The following is an 18,480-nucleotide window of genomic DNA, read 5'->3' on the forward strand; positions in this document are numbered from 1 at the left end:
ATGTCTACCTCTGAGTCCAGGTTGCACAACCCAGCCCAGCCTCAGGGTGTTCGTGCTGTACTCTGTTTGTGAGGTCTTCATTCTTGGTCTGGGTCTGCGGTTTAGCATGGTTGGTAAGTGACGAGTCTGTGTTGCTCCCCTGGACCCAGACGCACATTGCCCCTCCCCCCAAACAGTGCCTTTGTGCTCACATATAAAACCGGTCTGCATCCCTCCAGTCGGTCTATCGCATCAGCTGCAGGAAAGGCGGTCAAAGTAGCCGCTGGGAGAAGCAGCACGGGGTAATATTTGGAGCAAGGGGAGAGAATACTATCCGCTCCTGACCGTCAACTTCACCGCACCTGGATCGTTCTTATTTTTACTTAGGACATAACTGGAAACGTAAAAGTGTCTTGTTTTTTTCTTCTTAACTTTAACAAAATGACTGGTAGCCCAGTGACAGGGCTGCTGGTTGCGCTGTGCGTAAGCAGCGCGGTCCATTGTATGCCAAAGAACCAAGGGAAAAACAAGAGACAAGTTCAGGAACAAGTTTACCCCGAACTCGCAGACACAGTACCCCTTGCTCAAGGTATGTAGACTAGCTCTTAATGTTATATTTTGCCCCTTAGATAAAGCATTTGATTGCACCTTGAACCCACAGCTTGTAATTAACAACTGTAGTTACAATTCCATTTATGAAGGACATCTAAGATGATTTTTTTAATCACTACTGTACATGTATTGAATATGGGTGTTTAGCTAACCTATCATGCGCCGAATTTGCTCAGGACTCATGGCTCTTTTGTGTGTGTCTCCATCATCTTGCAGGCTGCGATGAGAACGGACATTCTTACAGACTAAACGATCAATGGGAGAAGGCTTACCTTGGGAGTACACTGATTTGTACCTGCAACGGAGCGGCAGGGATCAAATGTAAAACAAAACCCCAAGGTGAGCTGGAGCACCAGACTTGAATGTATAATGAAGTAGGCAATTTCTTTCGTTTTTTGCACAACATCCGTGCGCTCTAGAGCGCGTTCCCTTTTTGGCACTTTTGCCATTGCGCACAGAAGTCGCTTCGTTTATCTCAAACGTTTAGGCCACATGTTGAAAGTCTTCTCTGGTGCCTTCTGCAGGGGAGGAGACCTGCTATGACAAATACAACGACCAGACGTACTCTGTGGGTGCGACCTACGAGAGGGCGAAGGACGGCATGATGTGGGACTGTACCTGCATCGGTTCCGCCCGCGGCAAAATCAGCTGCACAATCGGAAGTGAGTTGCCCTTCCCGACAACTCATATAGTATTATTTGTGCACTTATGTAGTACGTTAGTGTTCATGAATAATGATGTTTGGTCTTTTCGTTTCCAGACCGCTGTCACGAGGGAGGCAGATCCTATAAAATTGGGGACACTTGGAGAAGGCCCCACGAGACTGGCGACTACATGCTGGATTGCGTCTGTCTGGGAAACGGCAAGGGAGAGTGGACCTGCAAACCCGTGTGTGAGTGTCTGTCTGTCTGAGGACCTGTATACCCGTGTGTGAATGTCTGTCTGAGGACCTGTAAACCCGTGGGTGAATGTCTGTCTGAGGACCTGTAAACCCGTGTGTGAGTGTCTGTCTGTCTGAGTCCTTTGAGTAGAAGAGAGACTAGATGTAATCTGAAAGGAATTAATGTGTGGCCTGCGGGTTGTTGGGATAAACTTTTTTTAAATATGGGGATGTCCTTAAACCAATCAAACTGCAGTTCAAAGTCCTTCTTTGAGTCATTTATTGGAAATAGTGCTAGATGTCATTGTAAATATTTGAAGGCCATAACAGTCATCTCTATCCCAAACGTTGCCCCATAACTATTGATTTAGCTCAGTTTAGTGTTTTCATGGAACTTTAGGTGAGGTGACTCATATGGTGGTAGGCCCTAATGGTGAAGATGATTTGGTGATAATGTAGGCATGGTTTTGGAATTAGAAATATATCTTCTATAATCAGAAATATGTCATGTGTATCTGAGACTTTTATTATGGCATTGCCATTTAGATTTTTTGTTGGGACTCTTATTCTGGAAGAGATGGAGACGTGCACACTGTCGAAATAAATCTTATTCTGAAAATACCTTTCCAAGATTCACCTGCGCGTGAGGAGGATTCACAGGAGAGATGTGTGACAGAGAAGGGAAGTGATGGAGATGTAACCTGTTGTTCCACTAACGTTTGTGCTGCTTATCGTATAGAAATTAACTTGCTTGTAACTCCATCATCAAACCCACAGGCCCTTTGGAGAAGGTGATGGATAATTAAGTTCAAATAATTAGGTTACAATAATAACATCAACATTTTGGGAACTTGTTTTTGTGCAGCGGAGCGTTGCTATGACAACACAGGCGGAGCGTCCTACGTGGTGGGGCAGACCTGGGAGAAGCCGTACCAAGGCTGGATGATGATCGACTGCACCTGTCTGGGGGAGGGCAACGGACGCATCACCTGTACCTCTAGGAGTAAGTACACACACGCAAGCACATACATACACACTCATGTAAACGCACACACACTTAAACACACACACACACTCATCATTCCTTTCCTTATTTCTTTAGACCGTTGTAATGACCAGGACACCAAGACCTCCTACCGCATCGGAGACACATGGACCAAGACAGATGCTAACAGACACCAACTCCAGTGTCTGTGTACAGGAAATGGCAGAGGAGAGTGGAAGTGTGAGAGACACTCTGCCACTACTGGTGAGTCGGCCCTCTTGTGTTTTACACATACTCTTTGTAAAAGATTACAAGATTACCGCTGAGGTCTAAGGCACTGCATCTCAGTGCAAGAGATGTCACTACAGTCCCTGGTTCGAATCCAGGCTGTATCACATCCGGCCGTGATTGGGACTCCAATAGGGCGGCGCACAATTGGCCGGGGTAGGCCGTCATTGTAAATAAGAATTTGTTCTTAACTTAACATGCCTAGTTAAATAAAGGTTAAATAAAATATAAATAATATATTTTAATGCATAAATAATTAAATGAACCGGTTATACACTGATATACAGGTTATAAATTAATATATAGGTAACAGAGGAGACTGGTGAGAGGAGGACGGCTCATAATAATGGCTGGGATGGAGTGAATAGAATGATATCAAACCCATTCCATGAATTCCGTTCCAGCAATTACAACTAGCCCGTCCTCCCCAATGAAGTTACCACCAGCCGCTTGGGATAGGTAAATACATACCTCTTTGTCTTCCTGGTGCGCAGGCACAGGTGTTAGTACAGGAACAGGTGTAGGAACAGGTACAGGAAGTACTCGTGTGACCATCCAGACGGAGCTCCACCAGCCCTCCACCCTCCCCGAACCCCCCCAGGAGGGGGCTTGTCGCACGGACTCGGGCACCACCTTCCACGTGGGCATGCGCTGGATCAGGACGCAGGGCAGCAAACAGATGCTGTGTACCTGCCAGGGTACCGGGGCCGTCAGCTGTGAGGAGAAGGGTGAGTCTTAACCCAGACTAATACTTCAAGAGTACCGCTAAAAGTAAAAAGTTGTCTCAAAAAAGTATATTTCCATAGTCAAGGCCTGTCTTACCTCTTGTCTCACCTCACCTAACCTGGTCTAAACCTGTCTCACCTCACCTAACCTGGTCTAAACCTGTCTCACCTAACCTGGTCTAAACCTGTCTCACCTCACCTAACCTGGTCTAAACCTGTCTCACCTCACCTAACCTGGTCTAAACCTGTCTCACCTCACCTAACCTGGTCTAAACCTGTCTCACCTAATCTAACCTGGTCTAAACCTGTCTCACCTAACCTGGTCTAAACCTGTCTCACCTCATCTAACCTGGTCTAAACCTGTCTCACCTCACCTAACCTGGTCTAAACCGGTCTCACCTCACCTAACCTGGTCTAAACCTGTCTCACCTCACCTAACCTGTTCTAAAACTGTCTCACCTCATCTAACCTGGTCTAAACCTGTCTCACCTCACCTAACCTGGTCTAAACCTGTCTCACTTCATCTAACCTGGTCTAAACCTGTCTCACTTCATCATGCCTGGTCTTAACCTGTCTCACCTCATCTAACTTGGTCTTAACCTGTCTCACCTCATCTAACTTGGTCTTAACCTGTCTCACCTTCTCTCTCCCTCCCCCCCAGAGGGCCAGAGCCAGGTGTACGGTGGGAACTCAGAAGGCCAGGCCTGTGTGTTCCCCTTTGTGTTCATGGATAAGACCTACTACTCCTGTACCTCAGAGGGACGTACTGATGGACAGCTGTGGTGCAGCACCACCTCTGACTACCATAGAGACCAGCAGTACTCCTTCTGTACCGAGAAGAACTGTGAGTCTGGGAGGGAGGGAGGGAGGGAGATGGATGGATGGAAATGGATGGGCGGGTGGGTGGGTGGGTGGATAGATGGATAGATACTGTAGCTAGCTAGACAGCTAGATAGGTAGATAGATAGATATGCTGCTATCTATCTAACTGTTGAACGTTTGATCTGCTCTGTAGCCCTGGTGTCGACCCGAGGGGGTAACTCCAATGGTGCCCTGTGCCAGTTCCCCTTCCTCTACAACGGGCGTAACTACACTGACTGTACCGCCGATGGGCGCCGCGACAGCATGAGGTGGTGCGGTACCACAACCAACTACGAAGGAGAGCAGCGCTACGGATTTTGCCCCATGGCTGGTGAGTATGTGTGTGATTTGTCAATTGACATGTCTCTTCCCGTCTCAGGCCCTCACACCAAACAATATACAATCACAGTAGCAGTCAGGTACATTGACTAGCTCGTCTTTACCGGCATGCAAACAAGACTATTGTTAGGTAAGATCGCTCTTTTGAAAGGTCATTCAGGCTCTGTATGGTGGGCGTAGGAAGGTCTGGTGGGCTACTGTCTTCAACATTCACTGAATTCCTCTATTTGACAGAGGTCTTATCAAGATAAATGTACTAGGCTTGTCTTCATCCGTCTGATGTTGCCCTTACAGATGGTAATAATGACTGTTTAACTGAATGGGGTTACTTACGGTCTACAGAGTAATGCCTCTATAGAGGTTCAATGGGCAGTTAATGAGTTGGTCTTTAAAAGCTATTTAAGTGAGAGGGACGGTCATGAAGAGGGCTGAGTAATGCCTCTATAAGAGCTTGTTAGAATGATTATGAATGACTCTTGGCTCCACTGGGCAGAGGATAGGACCCACACACTGGCATCGGTCCAGAGTCTGTCTGGAAACTAAATCTGTCTCAGTTCCAAAAGAGATGATCCACCTACACACGCACACACAGCCCCTCACTGACCCCTCTCTCCCTCCGTCCAGCCCACGAGGAGGCCTGCACCACCAACGACGGGGTCATGTACCGTGTGGGAGACCAGTGGGACAAACGCCACGATGTCCTGGGTCACATGATGCAGTGTACCTGCTTGGGCAACAACCGCGGAGAGTGGAGCTGCATCGCCTACTCCCAACTCAAAGGTCCTACCCCCTTACTAGCACCTGTTCTCTTATGTGTTGTTAAAACACCTTGTCTCCTCTCCTTCCTACCCCAGACCAGTACATTATTAAAACCCCTTGTCTCCTCTCCTTCCTACCCCAGACCAGTACATCATTAAAACACCTTGTCTCCTCTCCTTCCTACCCCAGACCAGTACATTATTAAAACCCCTTGTCTCCTCTCCTTCCTACCCCAGACCAGTACATCATTAAAACACCTTGTCTCCTCTCCTTCCTACCCCAGACCAGTACATCATTAAAACACCTTGTCTCCTCTCCTTCCTACCCCAGACCAGTACATCATTAAAACCCCTTGTCTCCTTTCCTACCCCAGACCAGTACATCATTCAAACCCCTTGTCTCCTTCCTACCCCAGACCAGTACATCATTCAAACCCCTTGTCTCCTTCCTACCCCAGACCAGTACATCATTCAAACCCCTTGTCTCTTTCCTACCCCAGACCAGTACATCATTCAAACCCCTTGTCTCCTTCCTCCTCCAGACCAGTGCATTGTGGATGGGCTGACCTACGAGGTGAGCCAGACCTTCACCAAGCGCCATGAACAAGGCTACATGATGAATTGCACCTGTTATGGACAGGGACGTGGGCGCTGGAAGTGCGACGCCATCGGTGAGTTTCTCTCTGGTTTCTCTTCAGAGCTTCAATAAAGCCTTATCGCACCTCTGGCACGTTCTACCCAAGAGGGGCTGAAATTCTAAAGAGATTTTTGGCAGCAGGAATTTGAATCCCTTTCCTTCCCCTCCTCTCTCTCTCTCTCTCTCTCTCTCTCTCTCCCTCTCTCTCTCTCTCTCCCCTCCTCTCTCTCTCTCTCTCTCTCCCCTCCTCTCTCTGTCTCTCTCTCTCCTCCTCTCTCTCTCCTCCTCTCTCTCTCTCTCCCCTCCTCTCTCTCTCTCTCTCTCCCTCCTCTCTCTCTCTCTCTCTCTCTCTCTCTCTCTCTCTCTCTCTCTCTCTCTCTCTCTCTCTCTCTCTCTCTCCCCTCCTCTCCTCTCTCTGTCTCTCTCTCCCCTCCTCTCTCTGTCTTTCTCTCCCCTCCTCTCTCTGTCTCTCTCTCTCTCTCCCCCTCCTCTCTCTCTCTCTCCCTCTCCTCTCTCTCTCTCTCTCTCTCTCTCCCCTCCTCTCTCTGTCTCTCTCTCTCTCTCCCCTCCTCTCTCTGTCTCTCTCTCTCTCCCCTCCTCTCTCTGTCTCTCTCTCCCTCTCCCCTCCTCTCTCTGTCTCTCTCTCTCTCTCTCTCTCTCCTCTCTCTGTCTCTCTCTCTCTCCCCTCCTCTCTCTCAATTGAATTTCAATTTAAGGGCTTTATTGGTATGGGAAACATATGTTTACAATGCCAAACAAAAGTGAAATAAATCATAAAAATGTACAGTAAACATTACATTCACAAAAGTTACAAAATAATAAAGACATTACAAATGTCATAATACGTGCAAATAGCAAATAGTACAAAAAGGGTGTTTGCCCTTTTCTTTTGGAAACAGGTCACAAATCTTGCTGCTGTGATGGCACACTGTGGTATTTCACCCAATAGATATGGGAGTTTATCTCTCTCCTCCTCTCTCTCCCTCTAGACCAGTGCCAGGAGCCTGAGAGCAGGGTGTTCTATCAGATTGGAGAGACCTGGGACAAAACCATCCACCAAGTCCTCTACCGCTGCTATTGCTACGGCAACGGTATCGGTGAGATGAGCTGCGAGCCACAGCAGACCTTCCCAGGTAAGGAGAGAAGTCTGATTGGCTAACTGAAGTGTGACCAGTGAAGCATAAGTGGAACTGTCTGAGTGTGTCCTCTGGTCAGATAACCCAGGTCAGATAACCCAGGTCAGATAACCCAGGTCAGATAACCCAGGTCAGTGCTGTCTTCAGTGGGGTTGTTAGCTCTTCTTTTTAACTCTCCCATTCGCTCCCTCCTTTAAATACCCCCCATGCCCCCTCTATCGAAAGGCCCTTTGAAATTAAACGAGGGGGCGGTGTGTCACCCCTTCACCACCTCTGCAGGGAGGGCGGAGAGGACTTCTAAATGTTGATGTGGGGCAAATGGAGAGGGGTGCGCCCGTCCACCTTTCTCGCCCCCCCTCCCTCCGTGGGTCTTTGTAGTTTGGGAGGTCTTTGTTGGCTCCCCTACTGAGAGGCTGAGTACTGTTGTTCTACCCAGCTGGGCAGGGAGGGCCGAGAGGTTGGGGGACTTCATTACCTGCGCACACTTCCTGTCTCTCTCTCAATCCACTGGGTGGTAACACGCTTTGGGTGAAACAGTCCCACCTCCTAAGAGGCCCCTCACAGCACTGGTGTCAATCTGAAAAGCTCAGCTGAGCTGTGTTCAGACCACACCAACCAGGAGTTACCAACTGGCAACTTTGATGCAGTGTTCTGAAACACTTTGACTCCAGTCTAAACTCTGAATCCTGCACCCTGTTATCCTGCCCTAGTTTTCCCATGTGGCCTGTTACAGATACAGAGGAATACATGTCTGTTTTGATTGTTTAGAGTTTCAGGTCATCACCCAGTACATTATGTTTGGTGCAGGCCGGGGACCTTAAGAGTGCAGGTCAAATGACCTCACTGACTGCCCCAAATGACTCCCCGCTGTTGCTGCGAGTTGCTCACCTGTGACAGGGAGGTGTTTGTATGTATGGTGTGTGTGTGTGTGTGTGTGTGTGAGTGTGTGTGTGTGTGTGTGTGTGTGTGTGTGTGTGTGTGTGTGTGTGTGTGTGTGTGTGTGTGTGGGTGTGTGTGTGTGTGTGTGTGTGTGTGTGTGTGTGTGTGTGTGTGTGTGTGTGTGTGTGTGTGTGTGTGTGTGTGTGTGTGTGTGTGTGTGAGTGGGGGTGGACATATTGTCCTGGTGCGATTTCAGACACTGAAGACACCTAGTGATTTACAGGCCCAGCGGGTGTCATAGTTGGATGAAACCAGACAGTGGAGAGACTTCTGGTTCAGACTAGTTTCCATCCAAGCCACTGTACTGACAAGCTAGTCTAGGATAATTTTTGGTCACACCAGGTCTGTCTGGTGTGAACAGTGAACCAATTGACACGGAAAAGCGAATGTGACTTTTAACAATTGTGTGTTTATTTCCAGAAGCTTAATATGAAGTTGTTCAAGGAGAATACATAGCATTTGTTCAGTACCATCTTGTCTGTGACATTTGGCTTGATAGTAGACTAGAGACTTCTAATAAAAGATCCCCTCTCTTCCTCCTCCTCCTCTCCCCCCAGGTGGCCACCGCCCAGTCCAGGTGATTATCACAGAGGCAGGGAAGCAGCCTGACTCCCACCCCATCCAGTGGAACGCCCCTGCCTCCTCACACATCACCCAGTATATCCTCAAGTGGAGAGTGGTAAGTGGCTCTCTACTGCTCATCCTAGATACTGGTCATTGGTGGTAGTGCAGCCACAAGTCAGTTAAGAACAAAGTCTTATTTACAGTGACGACCTACACCAGCCAAACCCTCACAACGCTCAGCCAATTGTGCGCCGCCCTATGGGACTCCCGATCCCGGCCGGTTGTGATACAGCCCAGGATCAAACCTGAGTCTGTCGTGACGCCTCTAGCATTGCGATGCAGTGCCTGAGACCACTGCACCACTAGGTAGCTTTTGAAGCACTATGCCACTAGAGGTGGACTGACTGTCTTATAGGAAGCAGTACCAAAATAGTTGAACATACTCTCTGGAAGTACTCTACCTGTTTTAATTCTCCGATATCCGAAGTGGAAACAAGTTATTCCAGGTACTGTTTTTCACATGACGTTCTTTAAAAAAAATCATGAATCACTTGAAGTGGATGTTCCTATTCCATTCCTGAAAGTGTTGCTGAAAAGTAATGACTAAACCAGTGCCCAAACAGGAGGTTGCAACATTAGTTGTCTGTGTGTCAACTCTGAAGAAGAGGACAGGTTTTGAGCACAGAAAAACAAGGTTGTGGGGGGTTCTTGAACTCGCCTGAAAAACACACACTCACATACACATAGATCCAAATTATATCGGACGGTCACAAACGACCCTCAACATCTAGCTACAGTACAAATGCTGTGTGTTTCTCTCTTAAAGGAAAAATCCTGTTTTCTCTCGTCTCACGCTCTCTCTGAAGGGGCCCTGATCTGCCAAGTTGTTACCACTTATTTAATTCAAACATATTTCCTGCTAAGTGGTAGTGGTTTGTATGTTTTGGATGACAGTCCTCTCTCTCTCTCCCTCTCTGTCTCTGTCTCTGTCTCGCTCTCGCTCTCTATCTCTCTCTGTATCTATCTCTCTCTGTATCTATCTCTATCTCTCTCTGTATCTATCTCTCTGTGTCTCTGTATCTATCTCTCTCTGTATCTATCTCTCTCTCTGTGTCTCTGTGTCTCTGTCTCTCTCTCTCTGTGTCTCTCTCCCTCTCTCTCTCTCTCTCTCACTCTCTCACTCTCTCTCTCTGTGTCTCTCTCTCTCATGTTGTGAAGAACTTGTAGTTTTCCGATCGCCCGAAGCCAAGTTGAATGTTCCCAGAAGCAGGGAAGGGCAGAGAGACAGGGTGCCAGAGAGTCAATGCCAGTGACCACATTGGCCATAGGTTGGGCTTGGAGAGAGTGTTGGAATGAGAGTCTTAGTAGCGCAGACTGTAAACGTTGCCCACTGTTTTTCATTCCATATCATCTCAACTCTCATGATTCATTCATACTCCTGACACTGTAGGTTGTATATATATACAGTACTTGAGATACAAATTGGTTCCTATCACCACTTTGACCCTTACTGTCTTGATTTAAGTTCACTCCCTGACCTCTCCCCTCTGCTCTCTGCCCTTTGACCCCTGGTAGAAAAACACCCGTGCCCCCTGGAGAGAGGCCACCATCCCAGGTAACCTGAACTCGTACACCATCGCTGGGCTGCGGCCAGGCATTACCTATGAGGGTCAGCTGATCAGCATCCTGCGCTATGGACGCCGCGAGGTCACCCGCTTCGACTTCACCACCACCTACGGCTCCCGTAAGTCTCCCAACTGTGTGTGTGTTTTGAGTGTATTAATGTTACACCGACCGTACTATATATCTGTGTCCGTCTCTTTGGTTCCTCTATATAGCTACACTTTCACAAGCCTGTCTCCCTCTCTCTTTACCCCTCACTCTCTCTTTTTCTCTCCCACAAATCTTAATGAAGTCTTATTAATGTGTTATTTCCCTCCACGTCCAGTAGGGGTGACCTCTGAGGGTGAGACGACCCAGCCTCCTCCCGTGGTGGACACGTCTGAGTCGGTGACAGAGATCACGTCCAGTAGCTTCATCATCTCCTGGGTGTCAGCCTCCGACACCGTGTCAGGCTTCAGAGTGGAGTATGAGCTGAGTGAGGACGGATCCAAACCTCAGGTCCTGGGTGAGTAGCTCCAACATTTACTGGACTAACTGAGGTCTAACTCCTGCAGTATAGAACATCCAGAAGAGTTTTCCAGTGTATTCTGGTCTGTATAGAACATCCAGAAGAGTTTTCCAGTGTATTCTGGTCTGTATAGAACATCCAGAAGAGTTTTCCAGTGTATTCTGGTCTTACTCCTGCAGCATAGAACATCCAGAAGAGTTTTCCAGTGTATTCTGGTCTGTATAGAACATCCAGAAGAGTTTTCCAGTGTATTCTGGTCTGTATAGAACATCCAGAAGAGTTTTCCAGTGTATTCTGGTCTTACTCCTGCAGCATAGACCATCCAGAAGAGTTTTCCAGTGTATTCTGGTCTTACTCCTGCAGTATAGACCATCCAGAAGAGTTTTCCAGTGTATTCTGGTCTTACTCCTGCAGTATAGATCATCCAGAAGAGTTTTCCAGTGTATTCTGGTCTTACTCCTGCAGTATAGACCATCCAGAAGAGTTTTCCAGTGTATTCTGGTCTTACTCCTGCAGCATAGATCATCCAGAAGAGTTTTCCAGTGTATTCTGGTCTTACTCCTGCAGCATAGGCCATCCAGAAGAGTTTTCCAGTGTATTCTGGTCTTACTCCTGCAGTATAGAACATCCAGAAGAGTTTTCCAGTGTATTCTGGTCTTACTCCTGCAGTATAGATCATCCAGAAGAGTTTTCCAGTGTATTCTGGTCTTACTCCTGCAGCATAGATCATCCAGAAGAGTCTTCCAGTGTATTCTGGTCTTACTCCTGCAGTATAGGCCATCCAGAAGAGTTTTCCAGTGTATTCTGGTCTGCATAGGCCATCCAGAAGTTTTCCAGCGTATTCTGGTCTTACTCCTGCAGTATAGGCCATCCAGAAGAGTTTTCCAGTGTATTCTGGTCTGTATAGGCCATCCAGAAGAGTATTCCAGCGTATTCCGGTCTTACTCCTGCAGTATAGGCCATCCAGAATAGTTTTCCAGTGTATTTTGGTCTTACTCCTGCAGCATAGACCATCCAGAAGAGTTTTCCAGTGTATTCTGGTCTTACTCCTGCAGCATAGACCATCCAGAAGAGTTTTCCAGTGTATTCTGGTCTTACTCCTGCAGCATAGATCATCCAGAAGAGTATTCCAGTGTATTCTGGTCTTACTCCTGCAGCATAGGCCATCCAGAAGAGTTTTCCAGCGTATTCTGGTCTTACTCCTGCAGTATAGACCATCCAGAAGAGTTTTCCAGTGTATTCCGGTCTTACTCCTGCAGTATAGATCATCCAGAAGAGTTTTCCAGTGTATTCTGGTCTTACTCCTGCAGCATAGATCATCCAGAAGAGTATTCCAGTGTATTCTGGTCTTACTCCTGCAGTATCCAGAAGAGTTTTCCAGTGTAGGTCTGCATAGGCCATCCAGAAGTTTTCCAGCGTATTCTGGTCTTACTCCTGCAGTATAGGCCATCCAGAAGAGTTTTCCAGTGTATTCTGGTCTGTATAGGCCATCCAGAAGAGTTTTCCAGTGTATTCCAGTCTTACTCCTGCAGCATAGATCATCCAGAAGAGTTTTCCAGTTTATTCTGGTCTTACTCCTGGAGCATAGATCATCCAGAAGAGTTTTCCAGTTTATTCCAGTCTTACTCCTGCAGCATAGACCATCCAGAAGAGTTTTCCAGTGTATTCTGGTCTTACTCCTGCAGCATAGACCATCCAGAAGAGTTTTCCAGTGTATTCTGGTCTTACTCCTGCAGCATAGATCATCCAGAAGAGTATTCCAGTGTATTCTGGTCTTAGTCCTGCAGTATAGGCCATCCAGAAGAGTTTTCCAGTGTATTCTGGTCTGCATAGGCCATCCAGAAGAGTTTTCCAGCGTATTCTGGTCTTACTCCTGCAGTATAGGCCATCCAGAAGAGTTTTCCAGTGTATTCTGGTCTGTATAGGCCATCCAGAAGAGTATTCCAGCGTATTCCGGTCTTACTCCTGCAGTATAGGCCATCCAGAAGAGTTTTCCAGTGTATTCCGGTCTTACTCCTGCAGTATAGATCATCCAGAAGAGTTTTCCAGTGTATTCTGGTCTTACTCCTGCAGCATAGATCATCCAGAAGAGTCTTCCAGTGTATTCTGGTCTTACTCCTGCAGTATAGGCCATCCAGAAGAGTTTTCCAGTGTATTCTGGTCTGCATAGGCCATCCAGAAGTTTTCCAGCGTATTCTGGTCTTACTCCTGCAGTATAGGCCATCCAGAAGAGTTTTCCAGTGTATTCTGGTCTGTATAGGCCATCCAGAAGAGTATTCCAGCGTATTCCGGTCTTACTCCTGCAGTATAGGCCATCCAGAATAGTTTTCCAGTGTATTTTGGTCTTACTCCTGCAGCATAGACCATCCAGAAGAGTTTTCCAGTGTATTCTGGTCTTACTCCTGCAGCATAGACCATCCAGAAGAGTTTTCCAGTGTATTCTGGTCTTACTCCTGCAGCATAGATCATCCAGAAGAGTATTCCAGTGTATTCTGGTCTTACTCCTGCAGCATAGGCCATCCAGAAGAGTTTTCCAGCGTATTCTGGTCTTACTCCTGCAGTATAGACCATCCAGAAGAGTTTTCCAGTGTATTCCGGTCTTACTCCTGCAGTATAGATCATCCAGAAGAGTTTTCCAGTGTATTCTGGTCTTACTCCTGCAGCATAGATCATCCAGAAGAGTATTCCAGTGTATTCTGGTCTTACTCCTGCAGTATAGGCCATCCAGAAGAGTTTTCCAGTGTATTCTGGTCTGCATAGGCCATCCAGAAGTTTTCCAGCGTATTCTGGTCTTACTCCTGCAGTATAGGCCATCCAGAAGAGTTTTCCAGTGTATTCTGGTCTGTATAGGCCATCCAGAAGAGTATTCCAGCGTATTCCGGTCTTACTCCTGCAGTATAGGCCATCCAGAAGAGTTTTCCAGTGTATTCTGGTCTGCATAGGCCATCCAGAAGTTTTCCAACGTATTCTGGTCTTACTCCTGCAGTATAGGCCATCCAGAAGAGTTTTCCAGTGTATTCTGGTCTGTATAGGCCATCCAGAAGAGTATTCCAGCGTATTCCGGTCTTACTCCTGCAGTATAGGCCATCCAGAATAGTTTTCCAGTGTATTTTGGTCTTACTCCTGCAGCATAGACCATCCAGAAGAGTTTTCCAGTGTATTCTGGTCTTACTCCTGCAGCATAGACCATCCAGAAGAGTTTTCCAGTGTATTCTGGTCTTACTCCTGCAGCATAGATCATCCAGAAGAGTATTCCAGTGTATTCTGGTCTTACTCCTGCAGCATAGGCCATCCAGAAGAGTTTTCCAGCGTATTCTGGTCTTACTCCTGCAGTATAGACCATCCAGAAGAGTTTTCCAGTGTATTCCGGTCTTACTCCTGCAGTATAGATCATCCAGAAGAGTTTTCCAGTGTATTCTGGTCTTACTCCTGCAGCATAGATCATCCAGAAGAGTATTCCAGTGTATTCTGGTCTTACTCCTGCAGTATAGGCCATCCAGAAGAGTTTTCCAGTGTATTCTGGTCTGCATAGGCCATCCAGAAGTTTTCCAGCGTATTCTGGTCTTACTCCTGCAGTATAGGCCATCCAGAAGAGTTTTCCAGTGTATTCTGGTCTGTATAGGCCATCCAGAAGAGTATTCCAGCGTATTCCGGTCTTACTCCTGCAGTATAGGCCATCCAGAAGAGTTTTCCAGTGTATTCTGGTCTGTATAGGCCATCCAGAAGAGTTTTCCAGTGTATTCCAGTCTTACTCCTGCAGCATAGATCATCCAGAAGAGTTTTCCAGTTTATTCTGGTCTTACTCCTGCAGCATAGATCATCCAGAAGAGTTTTCCAGTTTATTCCAGTCTTACTCCTGCAGCATAGACCATCCAGAAGAGTTTTCCAGTGTATTCTGGTCTTACTCCTGCAGCATAGATCATCCAGAAGAGTATTCCAGTGTATTTTGGTCTTAGTCCTGCAGTATAGGCCATCCAGAAGAGTTTTCCAGTGTATTCTGGTCTGCATAGGCCATCCAGAAGAGTTTTCCAGCGTATTCTGGTCTTACTCCTGCAGTATAGGCCATCCAGAAGAGTTTTCCAGTGTATTCTGGTCTGTATAGGCCATCCAGAAGAGTATTCCAGCGTATTCCGGTCTTACTCCTGCAGTATAGGCCATCCAGAAGAGTTTTCCAGTGTATTCTGGTCTGTATAGGCCATCCAGAAGAGTTTTCCAGTGTATTCCAGTCTTACTCCTGCAGCATAGATCATCCAGAAGAGTTTTCCAGTTTATTCTGGTCTTACTCCTGCAGCATAGATCATCCAGAAGAGTTTCCCAGTTTATTCCAGTCTTACTCCTGCAGCATAGACCATCCAGAAGAGTTTTTCAGTGTATTCTGGTCTTACTCCTGCAGCATAGATCATCCATAAGAGTTTTCCAGTGTATTCTGGTCTTACGCCTGCAGCATAGATCATCCAGAAGAGTTTTCCAGTTTATTCCAGTCTTACTCCTGCAGCATAGACCATCCAGAAGAGTTTTCCAGTGTATTCTGGTCTTACTCCTGCAGCATAGACCATCCAGAAGAGTTTTCCAGTGTATTCTGGTCTTACTCCTGCAGCATAGATCATCCAGAAGAGTATTCCAGTGTATTCTGGTCTTACTCCTGCAGTATAGGCCATCCAGAAGAGTTTTCCAGTGTATTCTGGTCTGCATAGGCCATCCAGAAGAGTTTCCAGCGTATTCTGGTCTTACTCCTGCAGTATAGGCCATCCAGAAGAGTTTTCCAGTGTATTCTGGTCTGTATAGGCCATCCAGAAGAGTTTTCCAGTGTATTTTGGTCTTACTCCTGCAGCATAGACCATCCAGAAGAGTTTTCCAGTGTATTCTGGTCTTACTCCTGCAGCATAGACCATCCAGAAGAGTTTTCCAGTGTATTCTGGTCTTACTCCTGCAGCATAGACCATCCAGAAGAGTTTTCCAGTGTATTTTGGTCTTACTCCTGCAGCATAGACCATCCAGAAGAGTTTTCCAGTGTATTCTGGTCTTACTCCTGCAGCATAGGCCATCCAGAAGAGTTTTCCAGCGTATTCTGGTCTTACTCCTGCAGTATAGACCATCCAGAAGAGTTTTCCAGTGTATTCCGGTCTTACTCCTGCAGTATAGATCATCCAGAAGAGTTTTCCAGTGTATTCTGGTCTTACTCCTGCAGCATAGATCATCCAGAAGAGTATTCCAGTGTATTCTGGTCTTACTCCTGCAGTATAGGCCATCCAGAAGAGTTTTCCAGTGTATTCTGGTCTGCATAGGCCATCCAGAAGTTTTCCAGCGTATTCTGGTCTTACTCCTGCAGTATAGGCCATCCAGAAGAGTTTTCCAGTGTATTCTGGTCTGTATAGGCCATCCAGAAGAGTATTCCAGCGTATTCCGGTCTTACTCCTGCAGTATAGGCCATCCAGAAGAGTTTTCCAGTGTATTCTGGTCTGCATAGGCCATCCAGAAGAGTTTTCCAGTGTATTCCGGTCTTACTCCTGCAGTATAGATCATCCAGAAGAGTTTTCCAGTGTATTTTGGTCTTACTCCTGCAGCATAGATCATCCAGAAGAGTATTCCCGTGTATTCTGGTCTTACTCCTGCAGTATAGGCCATCCAGAAGAGTTTTCCAGTGTATTCTGGTCTGTATAGGCCATCCAGAAGAGTATTCCAGCGTATTCCGGTCTTACTCCTGCAGTATAGGCCATCCAGAAGAGTTTTCCAGTGTATTTTGGTCTTACTCCTGCAGCATAGACCATCCAGAAGAGTTTTCCAGTGTATTCTGGTCTTACTCCTGCAGCATAGACCATCCAGAAGAGTTTTCCAGTGTATTCTGGTCTTACTCCTGCAGCATAGATCATCCAGAAGAGTATTCCAGTGTATTCTGGTCTTACTCCTGCAGCATAGGCCATCCAGAAGAGTTTTCCAGCGTATTCTGGTCTTACTCCTGCAGCATAGACCATCCAGAAGAGTTTTCCAGTGTATTCCGGTCTTACTCCTGCAGTATAGATCATCCAGAAGAGTTTTCCAGTGTATTCTGGTCTTACTCCTGCAGCATAGATCATCCAGAAGAGTATTCCAGTGTATTCTGGTCTTACTCCTGCAGTATAGGCCATCCAGAAGAGTTTTCCAGTGTATTCTGGTCTGCACAGGCCATCCAGAAGTTTTCCAGCGTATTCTGGTCTTACTCCTGCAGTATAGGCCATCCAGAAGAGTTTTCCAGTGTATTCTGGTCTGTATAGGCCATCCAGAAGAGTATTCCAGCGTATTCCGGTCTTACTCCTGCAGTATAGGCCATCCAGAAGAGTTTTCCAGTGTATTCTGGTCTGTATAGGCCATCCAGAAGAGTTTTCCAGTGTATTCTGGTCTTACTCCTGCAGCATAGATCATCCAGAAGAGTTTTCCAGTTTATTCTGGTCTTACTCCTGCAGCATAGATCATCCAGAAGAGTTTTCCAGTTTATTCCAGTCTTACTCCTGCAGCATAGACCATCCAGAAGAGTTTTCCAGTGTATTCTGGTCTTACTCCTGCAGCATAGACCATCCAGAAGAGTTTTCCAGTGTATTCTGGTCTTACTCCTGCAGCATAGATCATCCAGAAGAGTATTCCAGTGTATTCTGGTCTTAGTCCTGCAGTATAGGCCATCCAGAAGAGTTTTCCAGTGTATTCTGGTCTGCATAGGCCATCCAGAAGAGTTTTCCAGCGTATTCTGGTCTTACTCCTGCAGTATAGGCCATCCAGAAGAGTTTTCCAGTGTATTCTGGTCTGTATAGGCCATCCAGAAGAGTATTCCAGCGTATTCCGGTCTTACTCCTGCAGTATAGGCCATCCAGAAGAGTTTTCCAGTGTATTCTGGTCTGTATAGGCCATCCAGAAGAGTTTTCCAGTGTATTCCAGTCTTACTCCTGCAGCATAGATCATCCAGAAGAGTTTTCCAGTTTATTCTGGTCTTACTCCTGCAGCATAGATCATCCAGAAGAGTTTCCCAGTTTATTCCAGTCTTACTCCTGCAGCATAGACCATCCAGAAGAGTTTTTCAGTGTATTCTGGTCTTACTCCTGCAGCATAGATCATCCATAAGAGTTTTCCAGTGTATTCTGGTCTTACTCCTGCAGCATAGATCATCCAGAAGAGATTTCCAGTTTATTCCAGTCTTACTCCTGCAGCATAGACCATCCAGAAGAGTTTTCCAGTGTATTCTGGTCTTACTCCTGCAGCATAGACCATCCAGAAGAGTTTTCCAGTGTATTCTGGTCTTACTCCTGCAGCATAGATCATCCAGAAGAGTATTCCAGTGTATTCTGGTCTTACTCCTGCAGTATAGGCCATCCAGAAGAGTTTTCCAGTGTATTCTGGTCTGCATAGGCCATCCAGAAGAGTTTTCCAGCGTACTCTGGTCTTACTCCTGCAGTATAGGCCATCCAGAAGAGTTTTCCAGTGTATTCTGGTCTGTATAGGCCATCCAGAAGAGTTTTCCAGTGTATTTTGGTCTTACTCCTGCAGCATAGACCATCCAGAAGAGTTTTCCAGTGTATTCTGGTCTTACTCCTGCAGCATAGACCATCCAGAAGAGTTTTCCAGTGTATTCTGGTCTTACTCCTGCAGCATAGATCATCCAGAAGAGTATTCCAGTGTAT

General features: G+C 46.7%; 1 protein-coding gene across 4 annotated transcripts in view; it reads left to right on the forward strand.

Annotated features, from left to right (window-relative positions):
* Nucleotides 1-220: 220 nt before the first annotated feature.
* fn1b (fibronectin 1b) overlaps nt 221-18,480 on the forward strand; it is a 43,445-nt gene continuing 25,185 nt past the window's right edge. For 2 of the 4 annotated variants that reach the window (XM_071330312.1, XM_071330315.1), the window contains exons 1-15: nt 221-568; nt 808-930; nt 1,116-1,253; nt 1,352-1,483; nt 2,337-2,474; nt 2,574-2,720; nt 3,239-3,472; nt 4,131-4,313; nt 4,485-4,661; nt 5,294-5,449; nt 5,970-6,098; nt 7,054-7,197; nt 8,697-8,818; nt 10,279-10,447; nt 10,652-10,831. In XM_071330312.1, the coding sequence (XP_071186413.1) occupies nt 421-568; nt 808-930; nt 1,116-1,253; nt 1,352-1,483; nt 2,337-2,474; nt 2,574-2,720; nt 3,239-3,472; nt 4,131-4,313; nt 4,485-4,661; nt 5,294-5,449; nt 5,970-6,098; nt 7,054-7,197; nt 8,697-8,818; nt 10,279-10,447; nt 10,652-10,831 (2,320 nt within the window). In that variant the 5' untranslated portion in view covers nt 221-420. The remainder of the gene's footprint in view (nt 569-807; nt 931-1,115; nt 1,254-1,351; nt 1,484-2,336; nt 2,475-2,573; nt 2,721-3,238; nt 3,473-4,130; nt 4,314-4,484; nt 4,662-5,293; nt 5,450-5,969; nt 6,099-7,053; nt 7,198-8,696; nt 8,819-10,278; nt 10,448-10,651; nt 10,832-18,480) is intronic. The other 2 variants (XM_071330313.1, XM_071330316.1) reach the window with 1 other exon arrangement.

This window comes from Salvelinus alpinus, chromosome 10 (assembly GCF_045679555.1).
Source record: "Salvelinus alpinus chromosome 10, SLU_Salpinus.1, whole genome shotgun sequence".
Classification (NCBI taxonomy): domain Eukaryota; kingdom Metazoa; phylum Chordata; class Actinopteri; order Salmoniformes; family Salmonidae; genus Salvelinus; species Salvelinus alpinus.